The sequence below is a fragment of the Vigna unguiculata genome, chromosome 1 (assembly GCF_004118075.2).
Source record: "Vigna unguiculata cultivar IT97K-499-35 chromosome 1, ASM411807v1, whole genome shotgun sequence".
Taxonomy (NCBI): Eukaryota; Viridiplantae; Streptophyta; class Magnoliopsida; order Fabales; family Fabaceae; genus Vigna; species Vigna unguiculata.
The window spans coordinates 19,165,956-19,189,555 of NC_040279.1; the positions used below are offsets into that span (position 1 = coordinate 19,165,956).

Here is a 23,600-nt window from a genome sequence, read left to right on the forward strand (position 1 = left end):
ATATTACAAAAGCCGGATCTAGCCGGACGCATGTCATCATGGGTCGTGGAACTGTCAGAATTCAACATCCGCTATGAACCTCACGGCCCCATCAAAGCCCAGTGTCTTTTAGACTTCGTCAATGACCTACAACAAACACCCATTGAGGACCGGTGGACGCTTCATGTAGATCGCTCCTCAAACCCAAGGGGTGCCGGCGCCGGCATCGTCTTAGAAGTCCCCAACGACATCCTCATCAAAAAATCCCTTCACTTTGCTTTCAAAACGTCAAATAACCAAGCCGAATACGAAGCCATCCTCACCGGCCTTTCCCTAGCCCTTAAAGTCGGCGTCAAGAAGTTAACATGCAAAATCGACTCCAAACTCACTGTAGGTCACCTAAATGATGAATTCCAAATCAAAGACCCCATCCTCCTACAGTATTACCATCTGGTCCGTGCGATTATTCAATCCACTTTCGAACAAGTCCGTGTCGAACACATACCGAGAACCGACAACGTCAGAGCCGACATCCTTTCCAAATTGGCCAGCACCAAGCTCAAAAACCGTAATCGATCCCTACTACAGCAAACACTATCCACACCTTCCATCACACACACTTGCCAAATATTAACCCACACCCCAGCTAACAACGTCACCCCCTCCCAAACCCAAAACTGGACCACCCCCTACATTCAATACCTCAAAACCGGCAACCCCCCCCCCTTGACGCGGACAAAACTTGGCTGGCTAAGGCCGCCAGGTACACTATGATTGGCGATGACCTCTACAAACGCGGATACGGCCAACCCCTAATTAAATGTGTCATGGCAGAGCAAGCCCAATATATCATCGAAGAGCTACACAAAGGAATTTGTGGTTATCATTCCGGTGCACGCACCATGGCTACAAGAGTTCTCAGAGCCGGATACTTCTGGCCCACTATAGAAGCAGACTGCCAAGATCATGTCAGGAAGTGCAAGCCATGTTAGAAGCACGACAACCTTATTCATCAGAAACAGGAACAACTACACCACATACTATCCCCATGGCCATTCGCTAAATGGGGAATGGACATCCTCGGCCCCTTCTCACCTGGCAAGGGGCAAGTAAAATTCCTAATCGTAGTCGTTGATTATTTTACCAAATGGATCGAAGTCAAGCCGCTAACTACCATCACGGCCCAACAAGTCCAGCAGTTCGTGTGGAAGGACATTATATGCAGATATGGTGTACCACATACCATTATAACATACAATGGCCGACAATTCATGGACAAGGAATTAGCCAAATTCTACACCGGCCTAGGCATCAAACACATCACAAGCTCTGTAGAACACCCACAAACCAACGGGCAGGCAGAGGCAGCAAATAAAGTCATCCTCATAGAGCTGCGCAAAAGGTTGGATACCGCCAAAGGCCGATGGCCTGAAGAATTAATAGAAGTACTATGGGCTTACAAATGCACCCCCCAATCATCAACAAACGAATCTCCATTCAGCTTAGTCTACGGCGCAGACGCCATGATACCGGTAGAAATTGGCGAACCATCCCTGCGCCAGGAACTATACGACCCAACCCGCAACCACCAAAACATGGCCTTACATCTCGACCTCCTACCCGAACTCAGAGGAAAACCCCAAATACGCAACTTAGCTGCCAAACAACGAGCTGCCAGGAAGTACAATGCGAACCTACACCCACGATCATTTGTCGTCGGGGACCTAGTATGGAGAATGGCCAGCAGTGCTAGAAAGAAGGATGGCAAGTTCTCCGCCAATTGGGACGGTTCATACCGCATACCAGAAGATGCTGGAGGGGGAGCTTATCATCTAGAACAATTGTCTGGGGAAGAGATTTCCAACACATGGAATATATCCCACCTCAAGTTCTACTTCAGCTAAATGTGTATTGTAATCAAACCAATACTTGTAACCCCGGGTGTACTCTTTTTCCTCACTTGGTCTTTTTTCCCTAAGGAGGGTTTTGGCCAAGGAGGTTTTAATGAGGCACCCCCCCTTTTTTGATAAATAAAAAGAAGGGCTCCCTACTTCACGACTCTCTATGTGTCTTAAATCGTGCTTAATTCGTTTAAGTTCCCCACCCTTACCACAAGTAAGCGGCCTGGGTCGAACACCCTTAACTCGTGCTTAATTCGTTTAAGTTCCCCACCCTTACCACAAGTAAGCGGCCTGGGTCGAACACCCTTAACTCGTGCTTAATTCGTTTAAGTTCCCCACCCTTACCACAAGTAAGCGGCCTGGGTCGAACACCCTTAACTCGTTCTTAATTCGTTTAAGTTCCCCACCCTTACCACAAGTAAGCGGCCTGGGTCGAACACCCTTAACTCGTGCTTAATTCATTTAAGTTCCTCACCCTTACCACAAGTAAGCGGCCTGGGTCGAACACCCTTAACATACAATCGCTTACGCCATACATAACATACACCACAAATCATCAAAATCCGATATACACAATAACATACAGAAATTAATCGCATTAAGCATAAACGTGAAGAAATGTACCAACGCAACGAACATATTATACCAGTTAATACAGACATAGGCTCAATAATACTTTTACATCATTAAGAAATCAATGTCCTATTCTGCTGAATCATGGACCACCTCTGCAGCATCATCCACCTTCCTCTCCTCCTCTGCCGCCTTCTCTTCCACCTCCTCATCATCCCCCTCGTCCTCCTTCACCAACTTTCCGTCAACTACGTCCTTATTCACATCGAACTTTGAATCCGTGACGTCCACATCTTGATGGAAGAAGGCCGCCTGCCGCAACCCCTTCTCAAAACCATTTATGTGCTCCTGGATAATGTTGTTCTTCAGATCATTAAGTTCTCCAACAGCCCCATCATATTTGTCCCTCAAGTCCTCATAGTGCTCCTCCAACTCCCCTATACGCTTGTTCAGCTTTTCCTCAGAATCCAAGCAACGCACCTTCCATGTTGCCAGCCTTTTCCTCTCCGTTTCCCAGCCTTCTTTCTCCTTTTCCAAAGCTGCCTTCTCCTCCTCTAACTTATCCACCTTACCCTGCAACTCCCCCACCTCCTTTACTTCCCTCCTATAAAGAGACCCCACACGCCGGCTCAGAACTAAGGCCTTGCTCTCAAACTCGACCATTGTTCTCACAATATGCTCCGCGTCCATGTTGTCGATAGAATTAACAATGGTATCCGGGAGGGTGATCGAAATATCCTTCCTAACGGATATCTCCGGCAATTCGATCAACCTGGCTTCAGGCCCCTTCTCCCCACTAGCCGACCCCGCCCCGCTAGCCGTTCCAAGAAGAGCTGCCCTTATCTTCTTCACATCTTTGCCCTTCCCGGGTCGAGGCGGAAGCTCAGCCTTCCTTTTCGTTTCGCCATGTACGTGTACCTCCACCACCGATTCCTGTAGGTTGGGAACATCAGCTTTCCCAGTCGCCTTGGCCTTAGCGGCCATTTCCTTCCTCAATGATTGAAAGAGCGCCAGATTCTTCTTGCCAGATTGCGCCATATGCCCTGCAATAACACGTCACGACTCGGATCAAAACAACTTAGCATCATTAACACAGCTTAAGTAATAAACAGATACCTTCAATATCTATTATCGGGTGCACCGAATTATAAACCCTAACTAGGCCCTTAGTGGGCAACTTATCAACAAACTTCAACAACATCCCCACCACCTCCTTATCACTAGCCGACAACTCCTCTATTCCCATGCCATTATATCGAGAAGGATTGCTGGTCCAGCTAAAGGGAAACTTGGTACTCCCATCTGCATTCAAAAACTGAGGTTTACCCCCTTCCTTGACGACGACTTTGAAGTACCCATCCTTGAAATGCTTGAAAGACTGGGAGAAGGCATCCAGTCTACTGATGCTAGGGCGACTTATCAAGGATAGCCAAGTAGCCGGCTGCCGAGGTCTAGTATCGTAAAAATATAAGAAAGCGTAAGGAGTAGGCTCTAATTATAAAGACTAGCATAGGATGCGGAAGGCCTGCAAATAAGCCCAACTGTTCGGATGCAGTTGTGTGGGTGCCACATTCAGCGCCCGTAACACGCCCATAGTAAAATCGTCTAGCGGCAATCGTACATGAAGTTGAGAGAAGTGGCACATGTACATGTAGAAAAACTTTTCGGTAGCCCCCTCCTGCCCGTGGCATACCCGGTCGATAGCGCTGACCCTCTCCAAAGAAACAATGCCCCTACTGACACCCTGGGAGATAACAGGTGTGCAATTCAACCAAGAGTTCAGTAAGCGGGACCACCTGAACAGAGACGACTGATCACGAACATCACCAGCCACCCACCCGTAGCCGCCTTTCGCCGGCCAGTTGCTCTCGTCCAACTCTTCGGGGGATCCTCCCGAACCTCCCTCATAACCTCCATTGACATCCCACTGGTACCAACCACAGAACTCGTACCCTCGTCACCAAGCCGCCTATCTTTACTCCTCTCAGACTCAGTACTCTCGCTACTACTAAACGTAAACATGTTATCACTACTAGACATACCTGGTTTTGTTTTTTACGAGAAGATGTCGATCGAAAGTGAGGACTAGTCGGACAATATTACGTGCACAAGATATCTGGATTCAGAATTCTCGCAAATGAAACAAGTAACCCCCCATCTGTTTTCAAACCCACATTTATAGTCCACGATCCCAAACGACGAAAATCTTCCCACCAAAATAATACCCCAGACCAATCGACACCATCATCACGAAGGATATGACACTTCAAAATGACAACGCCAAAACTTTTTCGATTTGACCAACTGACACCCCTTCACCTACCTTCTGACGGTTACAACTTCTTAGCCTTAACACTGTTCACCACACTTAAAGGCTGGGGGACTGGTGTATCACACCTAGCCGGTTCCGCTAGCATATTAACACATATCACCCTTAACCGACAACTCATATCGGACAAGGCTGGGGGACTAGTGTACCACACCTAGCCAAACTTGACCAAATAAGTAAACAATGTGCACATCAAGGCAGCCAAGTATCCAGCCTAGGCCGACTTAGCCTAACTTATACTAGTCTTGACCTAAACTAAACATCTAAAGGGACAACCTACACCAGCATAAGCCATCAAGACAAATAGCCGGCCTAGACCGACTACTCCAGCATATCCGCTAAGTTTAGAACCTAAGCCGACCACTCTAATGAACTCAACATAATGGAAGCGTCTGCGTCCAATAAACCTTAAGGGCCTGGGTTAGGGCCCTGGCCCACTCACAAGCCCTACCTAGAGCCCAAGTCAAGGCCCAGCCCATGGAATGGTCAAACGTCATTAATGCTCTATAAATACATGTAGACCCCATCATTTAAAGGTACACATTCATTAATCACTGATTTGACTCTCTGAGAGCTTTGACTTACTTGAGCTTCGGAGATTCTTCTGCAGGTAACCCCTCCTGGGTTTAAGCTGACATGTGTCGATCAGAGAGAGACCAACCGAAGAGATAGCGGACTACTTGGTAAGGTGACGCTTGTGCCTAACTTATCTTATTTATTCTGCAGGAACACAAATCATATTTAAATTTTATAGTTTCTTATTCTCGATTTCCTTGTTATATTGTTGCAACAGAGGTTTCGAAACTTGCGGTGTCTATTGGTTGTATACTTGTTCATTTAGGGGAAGATTGAAATACAAGGTTAGCAAATTTATTCTACTCATTGGTGATATAGGAATAATAAAATTATTAACAAAGCTGATTATGGTATACATGATAACAAATTTAAGTTATATATTTTGTTGTGATAAATAATTATTGTTTTTTTATTGATTATGCTTCACTTATTTTTTATGCTATGTTTTATCTATGTTGTTTTGGTAATATATATATATATATATATATATATATATATATATATATATATATATATATATATATAGTATTTATTTTCATTCTCTACAAACAATAATTTGAATTTATTGCCTGTAAATATTTTATATTGTTGACTAGTTATTCTGATAAAATATACAGTACTTATTTTAATTGTCTACAAACTCTAATTTTAGGATATCTCAAATGCTCTATTATAAATATATAAAATATTTCTATATAAAAAATAATAATAACGAGTTGTCTATTTTTCTTAAATTTAATATTTTTAAAATTTATATATTAATAACAAATTGATTTAATCAATAAACAATGAGAACATAATTATTGATATTTTTATAATTAAAATCTACACAGCAGAATAAGATTTTTTTTTTGTCACGGTTAACACATTTAGAATCATATTTGTACATCATAGGAATAGTTAATCATAATAAGTTGTTTTTAGTACCAAAATCTGCATACTCTACACTTATATATTTCTGATTTGGTTGATGGTATTCCATCCATAGTTAGTTTCACTTCTTCTTTATCTTTTCTAGAATGTGGTACCATTTTGGTTAGGTATTCAATTTGTTTTAATTGCTAGCTTAATTGAAATAATTATTGTTTTAATGTATCACACCAATGACAAGTCATGAGACCTAATAGAACATGGATGTTACAAAGAAACGATCAATCTGGCATGATAAGTGGAGAATTTAGAGATGGAGTTGATGATTTCATTCGAATAGCTACTAGAGACCTAACAATTCCAGATGTAACAGGATGCATTCCTTGTCCTTGTACAAGGTGTAGAAATCGTTATTGGGAGACATCATTTAATGTGGAGAAACATTTGTATCATCATGGATTTGTTGATGGTTATGTAAATTGGACTCTTCATGGTGAGAAGAAATGGGAAGATAAGTCATCAACATCTGTCATCCAAGATTTTATTGATGAGAGCAAAAGGCCATATGTAGATATGATTATTGATGCTTCTTTGGGTAGAATCAATTCTGAAGTGGAAGAAGATCCAAATCCTTCAGCTGCAAAGTTTTACAACTTATTAAGGGATGTTGATGAACCTTTATGGGATGGTTGCAAAAAACATTCAAAATTGTCAGCTACAACACAACTCCTAAACTTGAAGTCAGAGTTTAGCATGAGTGTAAATTGTTATGATCGAATGATTTCCATAATTAAAAGCATGCTTCCAGAGTCAGAAAGGTTGCCTGAAAATTTGTGTAGATCAAAGAAAATGGTTAGTGAGTTGGGATTAGGATATGAGAAGATAGATGCATGTCCTAATCATTGCATGTTGTATTACAAGGAAAATAGTGACAAGAAGGTTTGTTCGATTTGTAAAGAACCACGATTTAAGATGAAGACATCTACAAATAAGAAGGATGTTCCTTGCTCGATATTGAGATATTTTCCCCTTGTTCCAAGACTTCAACGCCTACACATGTCTAAGAATACTTCAAAATACATGCGTTGGCATGTAGATGGAGTACGTCAAGATGAATCAGTGATGACACATCCATCTGATGCAGAGGCTTGGAAGCAATTTAATCGTACACATCCTACATTCTCACAAGATTCTCGGAATGTTAGGCTTGGGCTTTGCACAGATGGTTTTAATCCATTTAGCAATACAGGTACCCCATATTCATGTTGGCCTGTTTTTGTCACACCGTATAATCTTCCACCAAGTATGTGTATGAAAAAGGAATACATATTTCTTACACTTGTGATTCCTGGACCAAAGTCACCTGGTAAAAGTTTAGATGTGTATCTCCGACCTCTAGTTGATGAATTAAAGATGTTATGGGATATTGGGGTAAACACTTTTGATACATGGAAAAAACAAAATTTCATTATGAAAGCAGCATTGTTATGGACAATAAATGATTTTCCAGCATATGGAATGTTGTCCGGGTGGAGCACTCATAGGAGACTTGCTTGTCCATATTGTATGGAGAATAGTAAATCATTTGGTTTGAAGTATGGTAGAAAGCCTTGTTGGTTTGATTGTCATCATCAACATTTGCCTATTGATCATCCTTTTCGTCATGATCGATACTCTTTTAAGAAGTCTGTAGTAGAAAACTCTTTACCTCCAGAACACTTGAGTGGTATAGATATCTTAAACAGAGTGAATCAACTTCAAGAAATTAACTTTTGCTTGTAAATACTAGATTAGGATTTTATTTTGGGCTTTGTATTTTGGGCCCAGTAGAATAGGATTTTCTTTGGGCCATGTATTGGGCCTTAGAGAAAAGTGGGCTTTAGAAGTAATTTTGGACCAAAAAGGGGAATTGGGCCAAATGGGCCAAGAGTAGTGTGTCTACTCTAGAAAAGCCTAGAAGCTTCTCAAACTTGCTCTCCAAGGATGAGAGTTAGCTTCCCATGGCAAGACAAGTGTGACTTGCTTAGGTGGCAAGTCATACCTCCTACATGCTCTTTTTTGGCTCCAAAATTCAACTTTCTAGACTCCTTTTTCCCTCCACTTTTTGGAGACCCCTTGGTCTCATTTTAGCCTATAAATAGAAGGCTTAGGAGATGTATTTTTCAGCTTGAAATTGAGTAATGAATTGCTGCCCAAATTTGTGCACAAATCTCTTTTGAGCTCACCTTAGAGTAAACTCTTCTCTAGTTTACTCTAGTCTTCTTCCTTAGGAGTTGGTCTCACCGCTCTTAAGAATCCTTTCACCTACACCAAACCAAACACCTTAAGCTTCTTTCCTTCATGCTTCCGCATCCAACACCATCCATGGAGCCTCCATTCTTCATGCAAGCTTCAATGGAGAAAAGAAGAAGCCATCATGTGGTATCATGAGCCTTGGTTTTAGTGAGCTAAGTGCTTCTTCTCCATTTTTTTTTCAATTCCGTGTTGTTCATCACTTCTCCTACTTGTCTTGTTGTTTTTGTTCATTTTATTTTGAGTATTAATGTCTTTTTACTTTGGTTCATCTTCATTTGCTTCATCTTGAACCATCCTTGTGTGTTTTAGGTGTTCTATTTGGTTTCTACCATTTACTTTTCATTTTAATTGAGTATTTGTTTTTTTTGTTCAGTTCATTCTCTTGATTCTTGAGTTTATTTTGATTTTAAGATCCATATGTTTTGTCTAGAGTCATGTTTAGTCCATATATGTCATTAATTCCTTGTTTAGCTTTTAATTTTCTTTGAATTTGTTGGTGATGTGTTGCTGAATTTTTTTTCAGATTTGAGTGCAGTTTTTAATCCTTAAAAATTAACACTCTCTTCTCTCTTTGAGCCTTGGAAATGAACCTTCACATCTAGATAACCTTAGTTATCTTAATGTCCAGTGGGAATTTTCCTTGTGCTTGCTTAAAATCACCATAAACCACACTAAATTTCCTTTCAATTAATTGTGCTTTGGTGCTTTTTCATTTTTGTTTTTGAGTTCAGATTGCTATTTAGATCTTAGCAATGTCTTAGAGTCAATTTCCATTGTGTTTCATTGTGTTTCATGATCTTCTTTTGATTCCTTTAAGTTTCCTTTTCCTTTGTGCTTTTTGTTTCCATTAAAATGCAAATGATCAAGCATAGTGTGGTGGTGATTCTGTTTTGTGGTGGAAACTAGCTGTTGTAAGAGCTATAAAAAGAAAGAAAAAGAGCACAAAAAGAATACAAGCAAGTGCCAAAAAGAATCAAAAGAAAAGATCAAAAGAAATTGGCAAAAGAAGTACACTAGAATCACTACCATCACTTGAGTTTGAGAGCATTATTTTGTTGCATTTTACTGCTGTTCCAGTTTCTGTCTGACTGCACACTGTTTGTATTTGATTTATCATAAAAAATCGGCCGGTGCAAATCCAAAAGTGAAAAAAAGTGAAAAAAAGAATCATTGAAAAATGTTGAGAAATGAAAAAATGAAAAATATCTGAAGCAGAGGCCTGAATTCACGTTTTTGGACTGGCAGTGAGTGAAAAATCAAATTTCAGTGCAGTTTTCTAGCTTATTTTGGTTGTTTTTCATCCATTCTAGTGTCATTCATTAGGTAATTCATTTGAGTGCTTATCTTGTTTCTTTACCTTATTTCTAGTTTGTCATTTCTTTGGTAATCCTTTGAGTTTGTCATGGCATTATTCACTTTTGGTTTAACAATTATAATTTTGTGCTTTTCTTGCTTTATTTCTTGACCTCTTTTGGTTTGGTTTCTATATTTGGTGCATACTTCTTTTTGGAGGTGATCTAATTTTCATAAGGTAGCATCCTAGGAGGTGGAGTACCTAGTCCCGAAAGAGAATCCTCTTTGGTGAGATCAAGAGGAAGTGCAAGAGTGAAACACTTGTGAGGACCAAGCCAAGAAGACAAAGCCAAGAAGACCTTTTACATTTTGTGCACTTTGATTGTATTCAAATTGAGTTGTAAAATTGTAATGCTTTCCTTCTTGTATTCATGGCCTAGTTAGGTGTCTTGGGGGAGTCTTAGGTACTCAATCCCATATCCTAACTAGAACCTCTTCTATACATTAGTGAAACGCTTTTAGTGATGAAGTTTGAAGGTTCCAAGTGCCTTCTACTTCTACCAAAACTTAGGCTGCATATAGCTTATAATCTTTCTTGTTTTTAATTTTCTTGTTTGATAGTTTAGTGTGTGTCAACTTAGTCTTTGAATTAATTTCATTTAAGAAGTTTTGTACAAAAGTTTCAAGTTCCCTTGGCTAGGAAAGACTTGGTATGTAAGCAATTCAAGTGATTCACCTCTCTTTCCTGGAGGAGAACTAAAAGCTTTTGCTATCTACTTCTTCTTTGAAATTTTCTTTTAAAGACTAAAGTCTTCTAAAATCTTAAAAAAAAATGTCTCAACCTCCTTCTCAATGTATGAGTGCTTCAAATGAAGAAGAAATAAGTTTGAAACAAATTGTCTTTGATTTGAGAGCACTACTACGTTGGAAGGAAGATGAAATAATTGCAAGGGAAAGGGAAAAACAAGAAAGAGATAGGTTTCATCAACTTTTAGATGAAGAGAGGAGGGGAACAAGAAATATGGAATGGTTGCATGAGAGGATGAGTAATAGGAGTCAACATTTGTACTCCCACACTCCAACACTAGTCACACACTATGAAGAAGATAGTAGACTAGTTGACAACTTCTATCAACCTCCTCCTCCTCTAAGAAGAGAAAGAAGAGAGCCTAGGGAACCAAGAGCCATTAGAATAGACCTCCCTCACTTTTATGGGAAAGATGATGTTGAAGCTTATCTTGATTGGGAAATGAAGGTTGAGCAACTCTTTGCTTGCCATCAAATAAGTGAGGAGAGGAAAGTACCCTTAGCTACCCTTAGCTTCCAGGGCAATGCTATGTATTGGTGGACTACCCTCGAAAGAGATAGGAGAATCAATCAAAGTCCCGAGGTCAAATATTGGAATGACCTCAAAGGAGCCCTTAGGAGAAGACATATTCCCTCCTATTATCATAGAGAGCTAATGGATAAGCTCCAAAGACTTCATCAAAATAAAATGAAAGTGGAAGAATATAGACAAAAGATAAAGTTATATATGATGAGGGCTGGGATTAGGGAGTCCGAGGATACCACCATTGCAAGGTTTCTTAGTGGCTTAAGTCTTGAGATAAGAGATAGAGTAGAATTGTTGCCCTACCAAGACTTAAATGACTTGGTTCAACTTTGCATAAAGGTAGAGCAACAAATTCTAAGGAAAAATTTTCGAAATGACTACTCTAACTCTTATACCAAGAAAGAATTCAAGAGGGAGGGTAAGCAAGTCAAAGAGGAACCCTCCAAAAGTTTCAAGGAAAAGGAGAAACCAAGGGAAGGCACATCTTCACACACTCGCACTAGTGAAATCAAATGTTTCAAGTGTCTTGGTAGAGGTCATGTTGCATCTCAATGCCCCACCAAAAAGACCATGATCTTAAGGGGTGTTGACCACTATAGTAGTCAAGATGAGCAAGAAAGTGAGAGTGAGACTTCTAGTGAGGAGTCTAATGATGAGGCTAAGGAAATTGCCTATCCTTGTGAAGGAGACCTTCTAATGATTAGAAGACTTCTTAGCAACCAACCTATTCCAAAAGAGCCAACACAAAGAGAGAACATCTTTCATACAAGATGTAAAATTTTAGAAAACACTTGTTCTCTCATTGTTGATAGTGGTTCATGTTGCAATTGTTGTAGTACAAGGTTGGTTGATAAGTTGGCTTTAACTATCATTCCCCATCCAAAACCTTACAAATTGCATTGGCTTAATGAAAGTGGGGATTTGACATTCCAACATCAAGTGAAGGTCAAGTTATCCATAAGGAAATATAAAGATAGTGTGTTATGTGATGTAGTACCTATGGAAGCTTGCCATGTTTTATTGGGAAGACCTTGGCAATTTGACAAGAAAACCATGCATAATGGTCTTACCAATGAAATCACCTTCACTCATAAGGATAAAAAATTTGTCTTGCATCCTTTATCACCATTCCAAGTGGTAGAGGATCAAATCCAAATGAGAAAGAAGTTGGAAAAGGAGAGAAAAGAGGATAAAAAAAAGTCCTCCCTCTCTCCCAAAAAAGTAACTAAAGATGAATCTGAGGTGGGAGAGATTGGTGTTCCTTCTCCCAAGGTCATTCAACATGAGAACATTTTGACTATAAAATCTTTGAACCAAGTTCTCAATGATGAACAACCTTCATGCCTCTTGTTGTGTAAAGGAACACTCACATGTACTGCCACAGCTCTTGAACTTAAGAATCTACCTCCTAAAATTGAAAATCTTTTGAAAGAGTTTGAGGATATATTCCCTAAGGAAGGGCCTATTGGGCTTCCTCCCTTTAGAGGAATTGAACATCAAATAGATTTAGTGCCTGGGGCTAGTCTACCAAATAGACCAGCCTATAGGACAAATCCTCAAGAAACAAAGGAGATAGAGTCTCAAGTCCAAGAGTTGTTAGAGAAGGGTTGGGTTCAAAAGAGCCTTAGCCCTTGTGTTGTGCCTGTTTTGTTAGTACCTAAAAAGGATGGGAAATGGAGAATGTAAATAACATCACCATTAAATATAGGCATCCAATCCCTAGGCTTGATGACATGCTTGATGAGTTGCATGGGTTCCTCATGTTTTCTAAAATTGATCTAAAGAGTGGTTATCACCAAATAAGAATCAAAGAAGGTGATGAGTGGAAAACCGCTTTTAAGACCAAATTTGGACTATATGAGTGGTTGGTGATGCCCTTTGGGCTTACTAATGCACCTAGCACATTCATGAGGCTAATGAACCATGTCCTTAGAGAGTTCATAGGAAAGTTTGTGGTTGTCTATTTTGATGATATCTTGATTTATAGCAAGAGCTTGCATGAGCACATAGACCATCTGAGGTCTGTCCTTACCATCCTTAGGGTAAATAGTTTGTTTGCTAATAAAGAGAAATGTACTTTCTGTGTAGATAGTGTAGTTTTCTTAGGTTTTGTTGTGAACAAAAATGGGGTCCATGTTGACCCTACAAAAATAAGGGCCATCCAAGAATGGCCTACTCCTAAAAATGTTGGAGAGGTTAGGAGCTTCCATGGTTTGGCAAGCTTTTATAGGAGGTTTGTTCCTAACTTCTCTACTTTGGCTTCACCCCTCAATGAACTTGTCAAGAAAGATGTATCTTTTAATTGGGGTGAAAAACAAGAGTCTGCTTTTCAGCAACTCAAGGAAAATCTCACCAATGCACCCATTCTAGCTTTACCAAACTTTTCAAAAACCTTTGAGCTAGAGTGTGATGCATCCGGTGTAGGAATAGGTGTTGTGTTGTTGCAAGGAGGGCACCCAATTGCTTATTTCAGTGAAAAACTTCATGGTGCCTCCCTCAACTATCCCACCTATGATAAGGAATTGTATGCCTTAGTTAGGGCCCTTCAAACTTGGGAACACTACCTTGTGTCCAAAGAGTTTGTCATTCATAGTGACCATGAGTCGCTAAAATATTTGAAGGGCCAACATAAGCTCAATAAAAGACATGCTAAGTGGATGGAATTCTTGGAACAATTTCCTTATGTGATAAAGTACAAGAAGGGCAAAAGTAATGTGGTGGCCGATGCCTTGTCTAGAAGGCACACCTTGTTTTCAAAATTGGGAGCCCAAATTCTTGGATTTGATCACATTCCAGAAATGTATAATCAAGATTCTGAGTTTTCCTCTACTTATGCTGAATGTATGGAAAGACCTCAAGGAGGTTTCTATGTGAATGAGGGGTATTTGTTTAAAGAAGGAAAAATTTGTATTCCCCAAGGTTCACAAAGAAAACTCCTTGTTCAAGAAACACATGAAGGGGGATTAATGGGTCATTTTGGGGTAGAAAAAACCCTAGGTCTTTTAAAAGAGAAATTCTTTTGGCCCCATATTAGGAAGGATGTCCAAAGGCATTGTAATAGATGTGTTTCATGCTTACAATCTAAGTCTAAAACAATGCCTCATGGATTACCCTTGCCTGTTGCTTCAGCCCCTTGGGAAGATATAAGTATGGATTTTGTCTTAGGACTCCCAAGAACACAAAGGGGTTTTGATTCCATTTTTGTGGTGGTAGATCGTTTTAGCAAAATGACACACTTTATACCCTGCCACAAAGTGGATGATGCTAGCAACATTGCTAGGCTTTTCTTTAGAGATGTGGTCAAGCTTCATGGTATACCCCGCACCATAGTTTCTGATAGAGACACCAAGTTCCTTAGCCACTTTTGGAAAACACTTTGGTCAAGGTTAAGAACTAAGCTTAATTTCTCTACTTCATGTCACCCACAAACTGATGGGCAAAATGAAGTTGTTAATAGGTCTCTGTCTACTATGTTAAGGGCAATTTTGAAAGGGAACCATAAATCTTGGGATGAATGTCTTCCCCATATTGAGTTTGCCTACAATAGAGTAGTTCATAGGACTACTAAAATCTCTCCATTTGAAGTTGTTTATGGCTTTAATCCTCTCACTCCCATGGACTTGCTACCACTTCCTACATCTTTTGATTTTATTCATAAAGAAGGGGTGGCAAAATCTAATTTTGTTAAAAAGATGCATGAAAAGATTAAAAGCCAAATCCAGCAACAAACAGAGAGGTATGCTAAGTACAACAATAAGGGGAAGAGGGAAATGATTTTTGAAGAAGGGGATTGGGTGTGGCTACACCTTAGAAAAGATAGATTTCCTAAGCAAAGGAAGTCTAAACTTAGTCCTCGAGGTGATGGTCCCTTTAAAGTGCTGAAAAGAGTAAATGATAATGCGTATAGGCTAGAGTTGCCTGAAGGCTATGATGTGCATGCCACCTTTAATGTTGCTGACTTAATACCTTTTGCAGGTGGTACAGATGATGAGGCAGAGACTATAGATTTGAGGACAAATCCTTCTCAAGAGGGAGGGGATGATGAGATACCTCGAGCCAAGGGACCTACAACAAGAGCCATGGCTAGGAGAATACAAGAGGAATGGGCCTTAAATGCGCATGCAAGGCCCAAGATGAACTTCACATGGGCCAAGGAAGATGTGAAGACCTAGCCTAGGACATTTTGCTTGTAAATACTAGATTAGGATTTTATTTTGGGCTTTGTATTTTGGGCCCAGTAGAATAGGATTTTCTTTGGGCCATGTATTGGGCCTTAGAGGAAAGTGGGCTTTAGAAGTAATTTTGGACCAAAAAGGGGAATTGGGCCAAATGGGCCAAGAGTAGTGTGTCTACTCTAGAAAAGCCTAGAAGCTTCTCAAACTTGCTCTCCAAGGATGAGAGTTAGCTTCCCATGGCAAGACAAGTGTGACTTGCTTAGGTGGCAAGTCACACCTCCCACATGCTCCTTTTTGGCTCCAAAATTCAACTTTCTAGACTCCTTTTTCCCTCCACTTTTTGGAGACCCCTTGGTCTCATTTTAGCCTATAAATAGAAGGCTTAGGAGATGTATTTTTCAGCTTGAAATTGAGTAATGAATTGCTGCCCAAATTTGTGCACAAATCTCTTTTGAGCTCGCTCACCTTAGAGTAAACTCTTCTCTAGTTTACTCTAGTCTTCTTCCTTAGGAGTTGGCCTCACCTCTCTTAAGAATCCTTTCACCTACACCAAACCAAACACCTTAAGCTTCTTTCCTTCATGCTTCCACATCCAACACCATCCATGGAGCCTCCATTCTTCATGCAAGCTTCAATGGAGACAAGAAGAAGCCATCATGAATGGATAAAACAACTGAAGTTTCCATATGGGTACTCATCTAACCTATCACGTTGCATTAATCTAGATGAAGGAAAAATATACGGAATGAAGAGTCACGATTCCCATGTTTTTATGCAAAGACTTATTCCTTTGGCATTTCGTGACATGTTGCCAAGGCCAATATGGAAAGTTTTAACTAAACTGAGTTTGTTCTTCAAAGACATTTGTGCAATTGGAATACGTGTTTCTGTCATGGACAATGTCATACTTTCCATCATTGAAACAATTTGCAAGCTTGAGAAGATTTTTCCACCAGTATTTTTTGACTCAATGGAACATTTGGTAATACATCTCCCATATGAAGTTAAGGTTGGAGGACCTGTGCAATATAGATGGATGTATCCATTTGAGAGATGTATGTTGTACTTGAAAAGGAAGGTTCGAAATAAGGCAAAAGTTGAAGGATCTATTTGTGAAGCATATATTTTGGAAGAAATTTCTAACTTTGCTTCATTATATTTTGATCCAAGCATTCAAACAAGGTACACTAATGTTCCTCGTAATGATGATGGTGGTGAACAAAAACTGGATGATAAATTGTCTATTTTTAAACATCCATGTCGCCCTATTGGCAAAGGTCAACATAGATTCTTAACAGATGAAGAACTTCATATTGCTGAGACATATATCTTGGTGAATTGTAAAGAATCAGAATCTTATCTTCAGTAAGTTTTCTTTTTAATTTATATGTTTATGCATTTTATAATTATATTAGTTATGTTATTAATTATCGTATTGTTAGACAATTCGAGGATTCACTAAAGGAAAGAAATCCTAATATATCTGAGGATGAAATACTCATAGCTCGAGATAGAGATTTTAGTAGATGGTTGAAACAACAAGTAAGTAGTCTTTCCCATACTCTTTATAATGTACAATTTAATATTTATTAATTATAATAATAATATAATTATGTGTTTTCACTTTTCCAATAATTCATAGGTTAGTACAGGTCATGTCCAAGATCAAAAGATTTGAGAGATTAGTTATGGCCCATTGAAGGTTGTGACTTCTTATAATGGTTTGATTGTCAATGGATATAGATTCCATACAAAGGATTATGGACATAATAAGTCCACCATGAATAGTGGGATATGTGTTCGAGGAAACATATATGGTGAAAATGATTTGGACTATTATGGTATTGTTGAGGAGATACTAGAATTATCATATGTTGGATTTGAAAACAAGGTGGTTATTCTACATTGTCACTGGTTTGACCCTGTCAATGGTGTTAAAGTTGATAATGTCTATGGGTTGGTTGATATCAATCATAAATCAAAGCTTCAAACAAATGAGCCATTTGTATTAGCTGGACAAGCTCAACAAGTCTATTATACAAAATATCCTCAAAGTGGGACTAAAAATACTAGTGATTGGTGGGCATCTTGCAAGGTTAGAGCAAAATTGTTTATGGTTGAGACACTGAATAATGAAGAAGATTTTTCAAATGAGCACATTGCTATTGATTATTTTCAAGATGAAGAGTCCACGAGAATGAGTACTATTCTTATTGACAATGAGATCATACAACTATTTGACGCACATGCTCCAATGGAAGAAGTAAATATGGATGATATACAAAGTTCAATTGAAAATGTAAATCATGATGAGGTCAACAATGAACACAATGAGGATGATGGGTTCATGGATGAAGATGAGAAGTTAGATGATTTAGATGATTCAAATATGGATTTAGATGAATCTGATGAAGAATGGTTATGATTGATTCTTTTCCATTTCATTACCTTAATATTCTTCCTAGTAATTTAGATTCTGGAACCTGCTCTATTTCTTTTATATTTTTCAAGCTTTTGGTCAAGTTTTTTATAGCTGCTTCTTCACTGTCTTTTGCGGTGCAGATTAGAGTGGGAAATATCATTGGAAAGCAAGGTTCCTATGCTCTTGGGTTATTGAATTTTACTGTGGTTTCAATTCAACATGTATGCTTTCTAACAGATTCATTTTGCATTCTTATTGTGTTGGTCGTGCTTGCTTCCAGGGCGCATTTACGAGGTACATACTATTACTACTCAATCAATTTATTGCCAAATAGGATCCATTCAATCTTGTTATCCCACACTTTCTTTCGTGATGCAAACCTCATCAGGTTCTTAAAGTCGATCACTCTCATGAAGGAAGAGGAAAAGCCACAATCAAGGTTTGTCCTAAGATTTCCTTTTTTTTTTGTCATACTGACCCTCCCTAAATGCACACTTGTTCCATAATTTTATAAGTGAGCATGCTTATCTTTATTTACTTTTGGACGAACTTTTACATAAGCTAAAATGCATAAGCTAATTTGTAGAAGCTCTTTCTATCTTCTTTTAATTATTATTTTTGACTTGTACATGAGTTAATTTTAGCTTATGGAAAACTTAATTTCATTTTTTTTCTTCTTATTTTTCTCTCTTGGGAGGACATATGGTGAAACTTGTTCAAATAGATCCTTGGAATGGAATAGTGTACTATATTGAAAATGCATTAAATTAGGAAAAGAGTATTGGTGTAGTGAATGCCATCATGTAATTTGTCTTTTGAAGGAATTACTATTATATATATTTCTAAAGTAACTAATTGTAAGTCGTTTGGCCATTGTGTCCAGGAAACCTGCTTTGCTCATTTTCTGCACTCTCTTTAAGATTTTTCTTGACACTCTAAATCAACTCCTTGGTGCACAAAATAGTATGCCTTAATTTTATACTGCACATCCTATTTGGTAGAGGAAATTTTTCATCAATAATTTTGATAGAATGTCTGAGTGAAAATGAAAATTTGACAAATTTGTAGGATAAAATGCCTGAGCGAAACTAAGATATGAAATAGATTATGACAGCAATTGGAACACACTTGAATCAATACATCAATGTAATTAACGACTTCAGAATCAGAAATCTAAACTAAAACAACAAACTGAAACCAGTAAACAAAGATAGACAACAAACTAAAATGAAACTAGTGAGTAGTGTATGTGACTGAAAAATAGACATTGTGAAGATTGATATGCAAAACTGAATTAAGATGCAATAAAATGGTTTGAATCATGAACACAACATGCAATTTATTCAAAAATCATACTAATTGAAAACTAAAACCGAGAATTGATACTAAGAACAAGTACAAAATTAGATTTCTAAAATGGGGAAAACTAATTAAACTAATAAACCTAACTTTCTAAAATGGGGTAAAAACTGAAATATGCAATCAAAACTGAATTAAAGTCATGAACAAGATTCAAATGATGAAACTAAACTTAAACAATGCATAGAACTATAAAATGAATTCAGAAATTGAAATCTAATATGCAGAACTAGTGATAAAATCTGAAAATAAAAGATCAACTATATTAACTACCATAACTATATTACCCACCATGATGAACAAATGAGAACTCTGAATTGAAATGTGAATTATGCAATGGAAACACAAATTAAATCATGAAAACAGATTAGGGACCAAGTTAACCGGTTCAATATTTTACAAGTTGTTCTTCAATGATTGCTTTTATGTGTATGAATGTGTATATAGACTTAAGAAGGCAATTTGGTAATGAACTCATGGTGATTTTATTTAATCATTAAGTTGACAATAAAAATTTATTTTATATATTCAATAAGAAGTAGATAAGTTTTCAGGCTAGGTGGATCAATTCTTTAGCTACAAATAATGTCACAATTATATTTCCATGACAGGAACTAAAATGACTATTCGAGGAAGAGGTAGAGGTCAAGGTACACTCTAAGTCAACTTAGGCCTATTCAATGTCATGTTGGTCCTTCAGAACTAGATCCTATTTTGCAATCACCAGGTATAATTGTTGAAAGCACTCTAAATTTTTGTATGTATTTAACAACATTTATCTTCATGAAAAACAAATGACAATTCATTTTGTTTAGATTAAGAGAAAAAAAAAAGAAGAAAAAAGGCAATAAATTAGCTTTGTCAACAATTTATAGTTTCAATGTTTTTTTAGGTGCTACTTCAATTGATGGTAATCAATCACCACCTACCACCTCAGTGTTTGATGGTGGTCAATCAAATGTCAATTCAACATCTAATGACGTACCTACTCAAGATCCTTCAAGTGTATATTCTCATAATGAAGTTGATAGGAGATTTGTCATATCTGTACAAAAAGTTAGCAGACCGTAAGTACATCCAATCAAATATTCAATTCAATGTTGCTAATTTTTTGTTTGTAAAATGATTATTTGAACATGCAGAAGAAGGTTTGTTCCTGATTCTGTGACTCGAGATATCATATCTGAAGTATTGATGAGAATGCCTAATCCAGCTGAGAAATGGAAAACTTATTCTGCTGATATGAAAGAAATATTATTCAATGATTTTAAGGCAAGTTACTATAATCTTTTATCTTTATATTACATTTACTTATCGTTAATTTTGATAAATTTGTATTGGTGTAGAATAAGTACCGATTTGCATCAGATTATGATCGTAGCATGGCAAGAAAGGTTTGGAATTTAACATGCATGGATCGCTATTCTGACTCTTTAGCTAAGGCAAGAAAAAAGGCAAGAGAAAGAGCAAACTCAGATAATATAGAAGACTTAAAAGGTTTTGGGCCAAGAGGAATAAGGACTGAGATGTGGGACGCTTTAATTGACATATGGATGACACAAGACTGAAAAAAGAAATCTATTGCTGGTAAAAACAATAGGGCTGCCAAGCCAGAGGCTATGGTGCACACTAGAGGGTCAATAAGCTTTGGACAACACTTGAAAAAGATGGTATTCATTTTCTAGTAATATCTATGACTTTATAATAATACTTATATATTTTATACATTTGGTGGATATCATTAATGCATCAATCATATATATATATATATATATATATATATATATATATATATATATATAAACATACTTATTATAAATTTTGATATACATTTGAATTTTGATAGTATTCATTATCTAGAATTACATATTATTTTACAGGAGGCGGAGCGTAATGGGTCTATTTCTTATGGTGAACTATACAACAAAGTTCATAAAAAAAAAAAAGACGGTCAATATGTTTCCAATAAAGCAAAAAATTTCATTGTAAGTATTATTACATGTGTAAGAATTTATTCACTTATTTAATCTTATATTACAAAATGATTGATTTACTATATAGGAATCATATGAAAGTGCTATGGTAGAAAAATATGGAGAAGATGTATCAAAGCATCCTAAAGTTGATTCTGAAGTATGGATCAAAATGGGAGGTGAAAATAAGAAAGGTAGAATTCACGGTATCGGTCGTAGCTTGGAACTTGCCATCATCAATGTGAATGGTTCATCTTCATCAGTTGTAGGTCCTTCCACAAATCCAAATCATGCATCTCCAACTGAAGAAATCACTGCAATAGCTACACAAATGTCTCAAATGCAACAACAGATGCAGACACAGTTAGATTTACAAACTGAATCTCAAAAGCAACTACAGATAGAGTTACAAGCACAAATAGAGGCACATGCACAACAGGTGCAAGCTCAGTTGAAAGCACAAGCAGATATGCATGCACAATTTCAAGCACAATTCCAAGCACAAATACAAGCACAAATGCAAGCACAAGTAGAAATGCAAAAACTTTTACAACAACAAATGCATACACAGATGCAAACACAGATGGAGTTTTTCAAGACACAAATATTTCCTACTTTAAAGATATCATCACCACCGTCTGTCAAGAAACATGGCGAGAACAAAATATGAAGATGATGTTTTGTTTTTAAACTTAATGATGTATGATGACAATTGTAAAGACTACTTTTATTATGCTCATTACTTTTAGTATTTTGAATGTGATTACATTTGACATGTTTCATATAAAATGTTTGGCAAGATTTATTACTTTATTTTATATTTATGTTAAAATGCATTTCATAAGGTACAGGTAAAAAGCATGGAATATTTTGGAATGATGCAATTTGCTATGATTTTGCTAGGGATTAGCTAGAGATAAATTATTCAATTCGCGAGGGATTAGCTAGGGATTAGCTACAACCTATTTGCTAGGGATTAGCTAGGGATTAGCTACAAGCAGTTTGCTAGGGATTAGCTAAGAATTAGCTACAACTTTTTTGCTAGGGATTGGCTAGGGATTAGCTACAACCTATTTGCTAGGGATTAGCTACAACCTATTTGCTAGGGATTAGATAGGGATTAGCTACAACCGATTTGCTAGGGATTAGCTAAGGATTAGCTACAACTTTTTTGCTAGGGATTAGCTAGATATTAGCTACACCTACTTTGCTAGGGATTAGCTACAACCACTTTGCTAGGGATTAACTAGGGATTAGCTACAACCGATTTGCTAAGGATTAGCTACAATTATTTTGCTAGGGATTAGTTAGGGATTAGCTAAAACTAGTTTGCTAGGGATTAGCTAAGGATTAGCTAGGGATTAGCGACAACGTGGTTCTCTAGCTACTTAGCTACCTATATTTTAGCTACGCCATAATGTCTTCGCTAATTTCTCGCTAATCCTTCGCTAAATCGTTTTGCGAGGGATTAGCGAGGGATTTGCTAGGGATTATTCCCTTGCTAATACGTAACTTTCTTGTAGTGTACTCAAAAAGGGACTTTCATATAGCTATAATTTAATATCTTGGAGAATTTTTGCACAATTTCCTTTTCTACCCTTGTACCATCGATTTTACTTTTATGGTAGTTAACCATGACACCAGTTTGAAACTTATTAAGATAGTTTTTATGACCATGATATTTTTCATGTTAGCTTCACATACAAATAAGGTGTCATCGGCCAACTATAATAGGTTAACCTCAAATTGCCTTATTCTCCACACTAACACCTTTGTACAAATGTTTCTTTGTTGTCTGTCTAACCATCCCTACCAACCCCCTACTACTATTAAGAATAGAAATGGTGTAAGTTGGTATGTTTGTCTCAATTCTCTTGTTGGCTAAATTTCCTGAGTTAGGCATTACAACTCCTAAGTATTTCCCCAAATTGTTGGAATTAGTTCGCAACTTTGATTACATATTATTTTATAGTCTCCCAATTGGTTTTTATAAAGTGAAAATTAAATCCATTTGGGTCAAGGCTCTTTGCACTCCCACATTGATTTATTACTTCGTTTATTTCAATCTCCTTTATAAAAGCAAGCTTAATTTTAATGTTAGTTATTGACTGAATCTCTTTTCAAAAAATTCCTTTACCATGCATTTTACCTATTTGGTTTCTCACACCAATTACCTTATATCTCTACCTCTTTTATCCCATTCTTTATTTTTCTCCATCTTATCCTATAGTGGGTAAATTTAGAATTGGTGTCTCCTTAACTAGCTAGTTGATGACACACCCCCTAGTCATGGTCAAGCACACTCAAGAAGAGTTGGAGTCATATGTGAAAGGTAGGCCCAAGCTCTTATTTTGACCTTGTATAATGGGTCAAGTAGTCTAGGTCTTCTTTTGACCTTGTATTTGGGCCTAGGGTTGTAGTGAAGGGTTTTAGGCCTAGAGAATATGAACCCTAAGGAGACACTTGGATCTAAGGTAAAAACCCTAGCTTGGAGCACAAACCTTCTAGAAGCTTGTGGGTCC

At 37.7% G+C, this 23,600-nt stretch overlaps 3 protein-coding genes across 3 annotated transcripts; all 3 read left to right on the plus strand.

Moving 5' to 3' along the window:
* The first annotated feature begins 6,471 nt into the window (after positions 1-6,471).
* Positions 6,472-8,010, plus strand: LOC114189213. The gene has a single exon (XM_028077928.1). It carries the CDS (start codon positions 6,472-6,474, stop codon positions 8,008-8,010), a length of 1,539 nt encoding a protein of 512 aa, XP_027933729.1.
* An 11,193-nt stretch (positions 8,011-19,203) lies between these two features.
* LOC114189221 lies at positions 19,204-20,673 on the plus strand. The gene is made up of 5 exons (XM_028077938.1): positions 19,204-19,208; positions 19,756-19,832; positions 19,998-20,172; positions 20,248-20,377; positions 20,452-20,673. The coding sequence occupies exons 1-5, from the start codon at positions 19,204-19,206 to the stop codon at positions 20,671-20,673; spliced, it is 609 nt and encodes a 202-aa protein (XP_027933739.1).
* A 337-nt stretch (positions 20,674-21,010) lies between these two features.
* LOC114189229 (probable basic-leucine zipper transcription factor P) lies at positions 21,011-21,748 on the plus strand. Its single transcript, XM_028077951.1, has 2 exons — positions 21,011-21,090; positions 21,167-21,748. Exon 2 carries the CDS (start codon positions 21,185-21,187, stop codon positions 21,746-21,748), a length of 564 nt encoding a protein of 187 aa, XP_027933752.1. The 5' UTR covers positions 21,011-21,090; positions 21,167-21,184.
* The last annotated feature ends 1,852 nt before the right edge of the window (positions 21,749-23,600 follow it).

What these genes read in the sequence shown, in the direction of transcription:
- LOC114189221 (XM_028077938.1), top strand. An exon ending in TCCTATTTTGCAATCACCAG is followed by an intron (nt 19,833 to 19,997) that starts GTATAATTGTTG and finishes ATGTTTTTTTAG; the next exon opens with GTGCTACTTCAATTGATGGT. An exon ending in TATTATTCAATGATTTTAAG is followed by an intron (nt 20,378 to 20,451) that starts GCAAGTTACTAT and finishes GTATTGGTGTAG; the next exon opens with AATAAGTACCGATTTGCATC.
- LOC114189213 (XM_028077928.1), top strand. Translation starts at nt 6,472, where the DNA reads ATGAGACCTAATAGAACATGGATGTTACAAAGAAACGATCAATCTGGC.
- LOC114189229 (XM_028077951.1), top strand. Translation starts at nt 21,185, where the DNA reads ATGGTAGAAAAATATGGAGAAGATGTATCAAAGCATCCTAAAGTTGAT.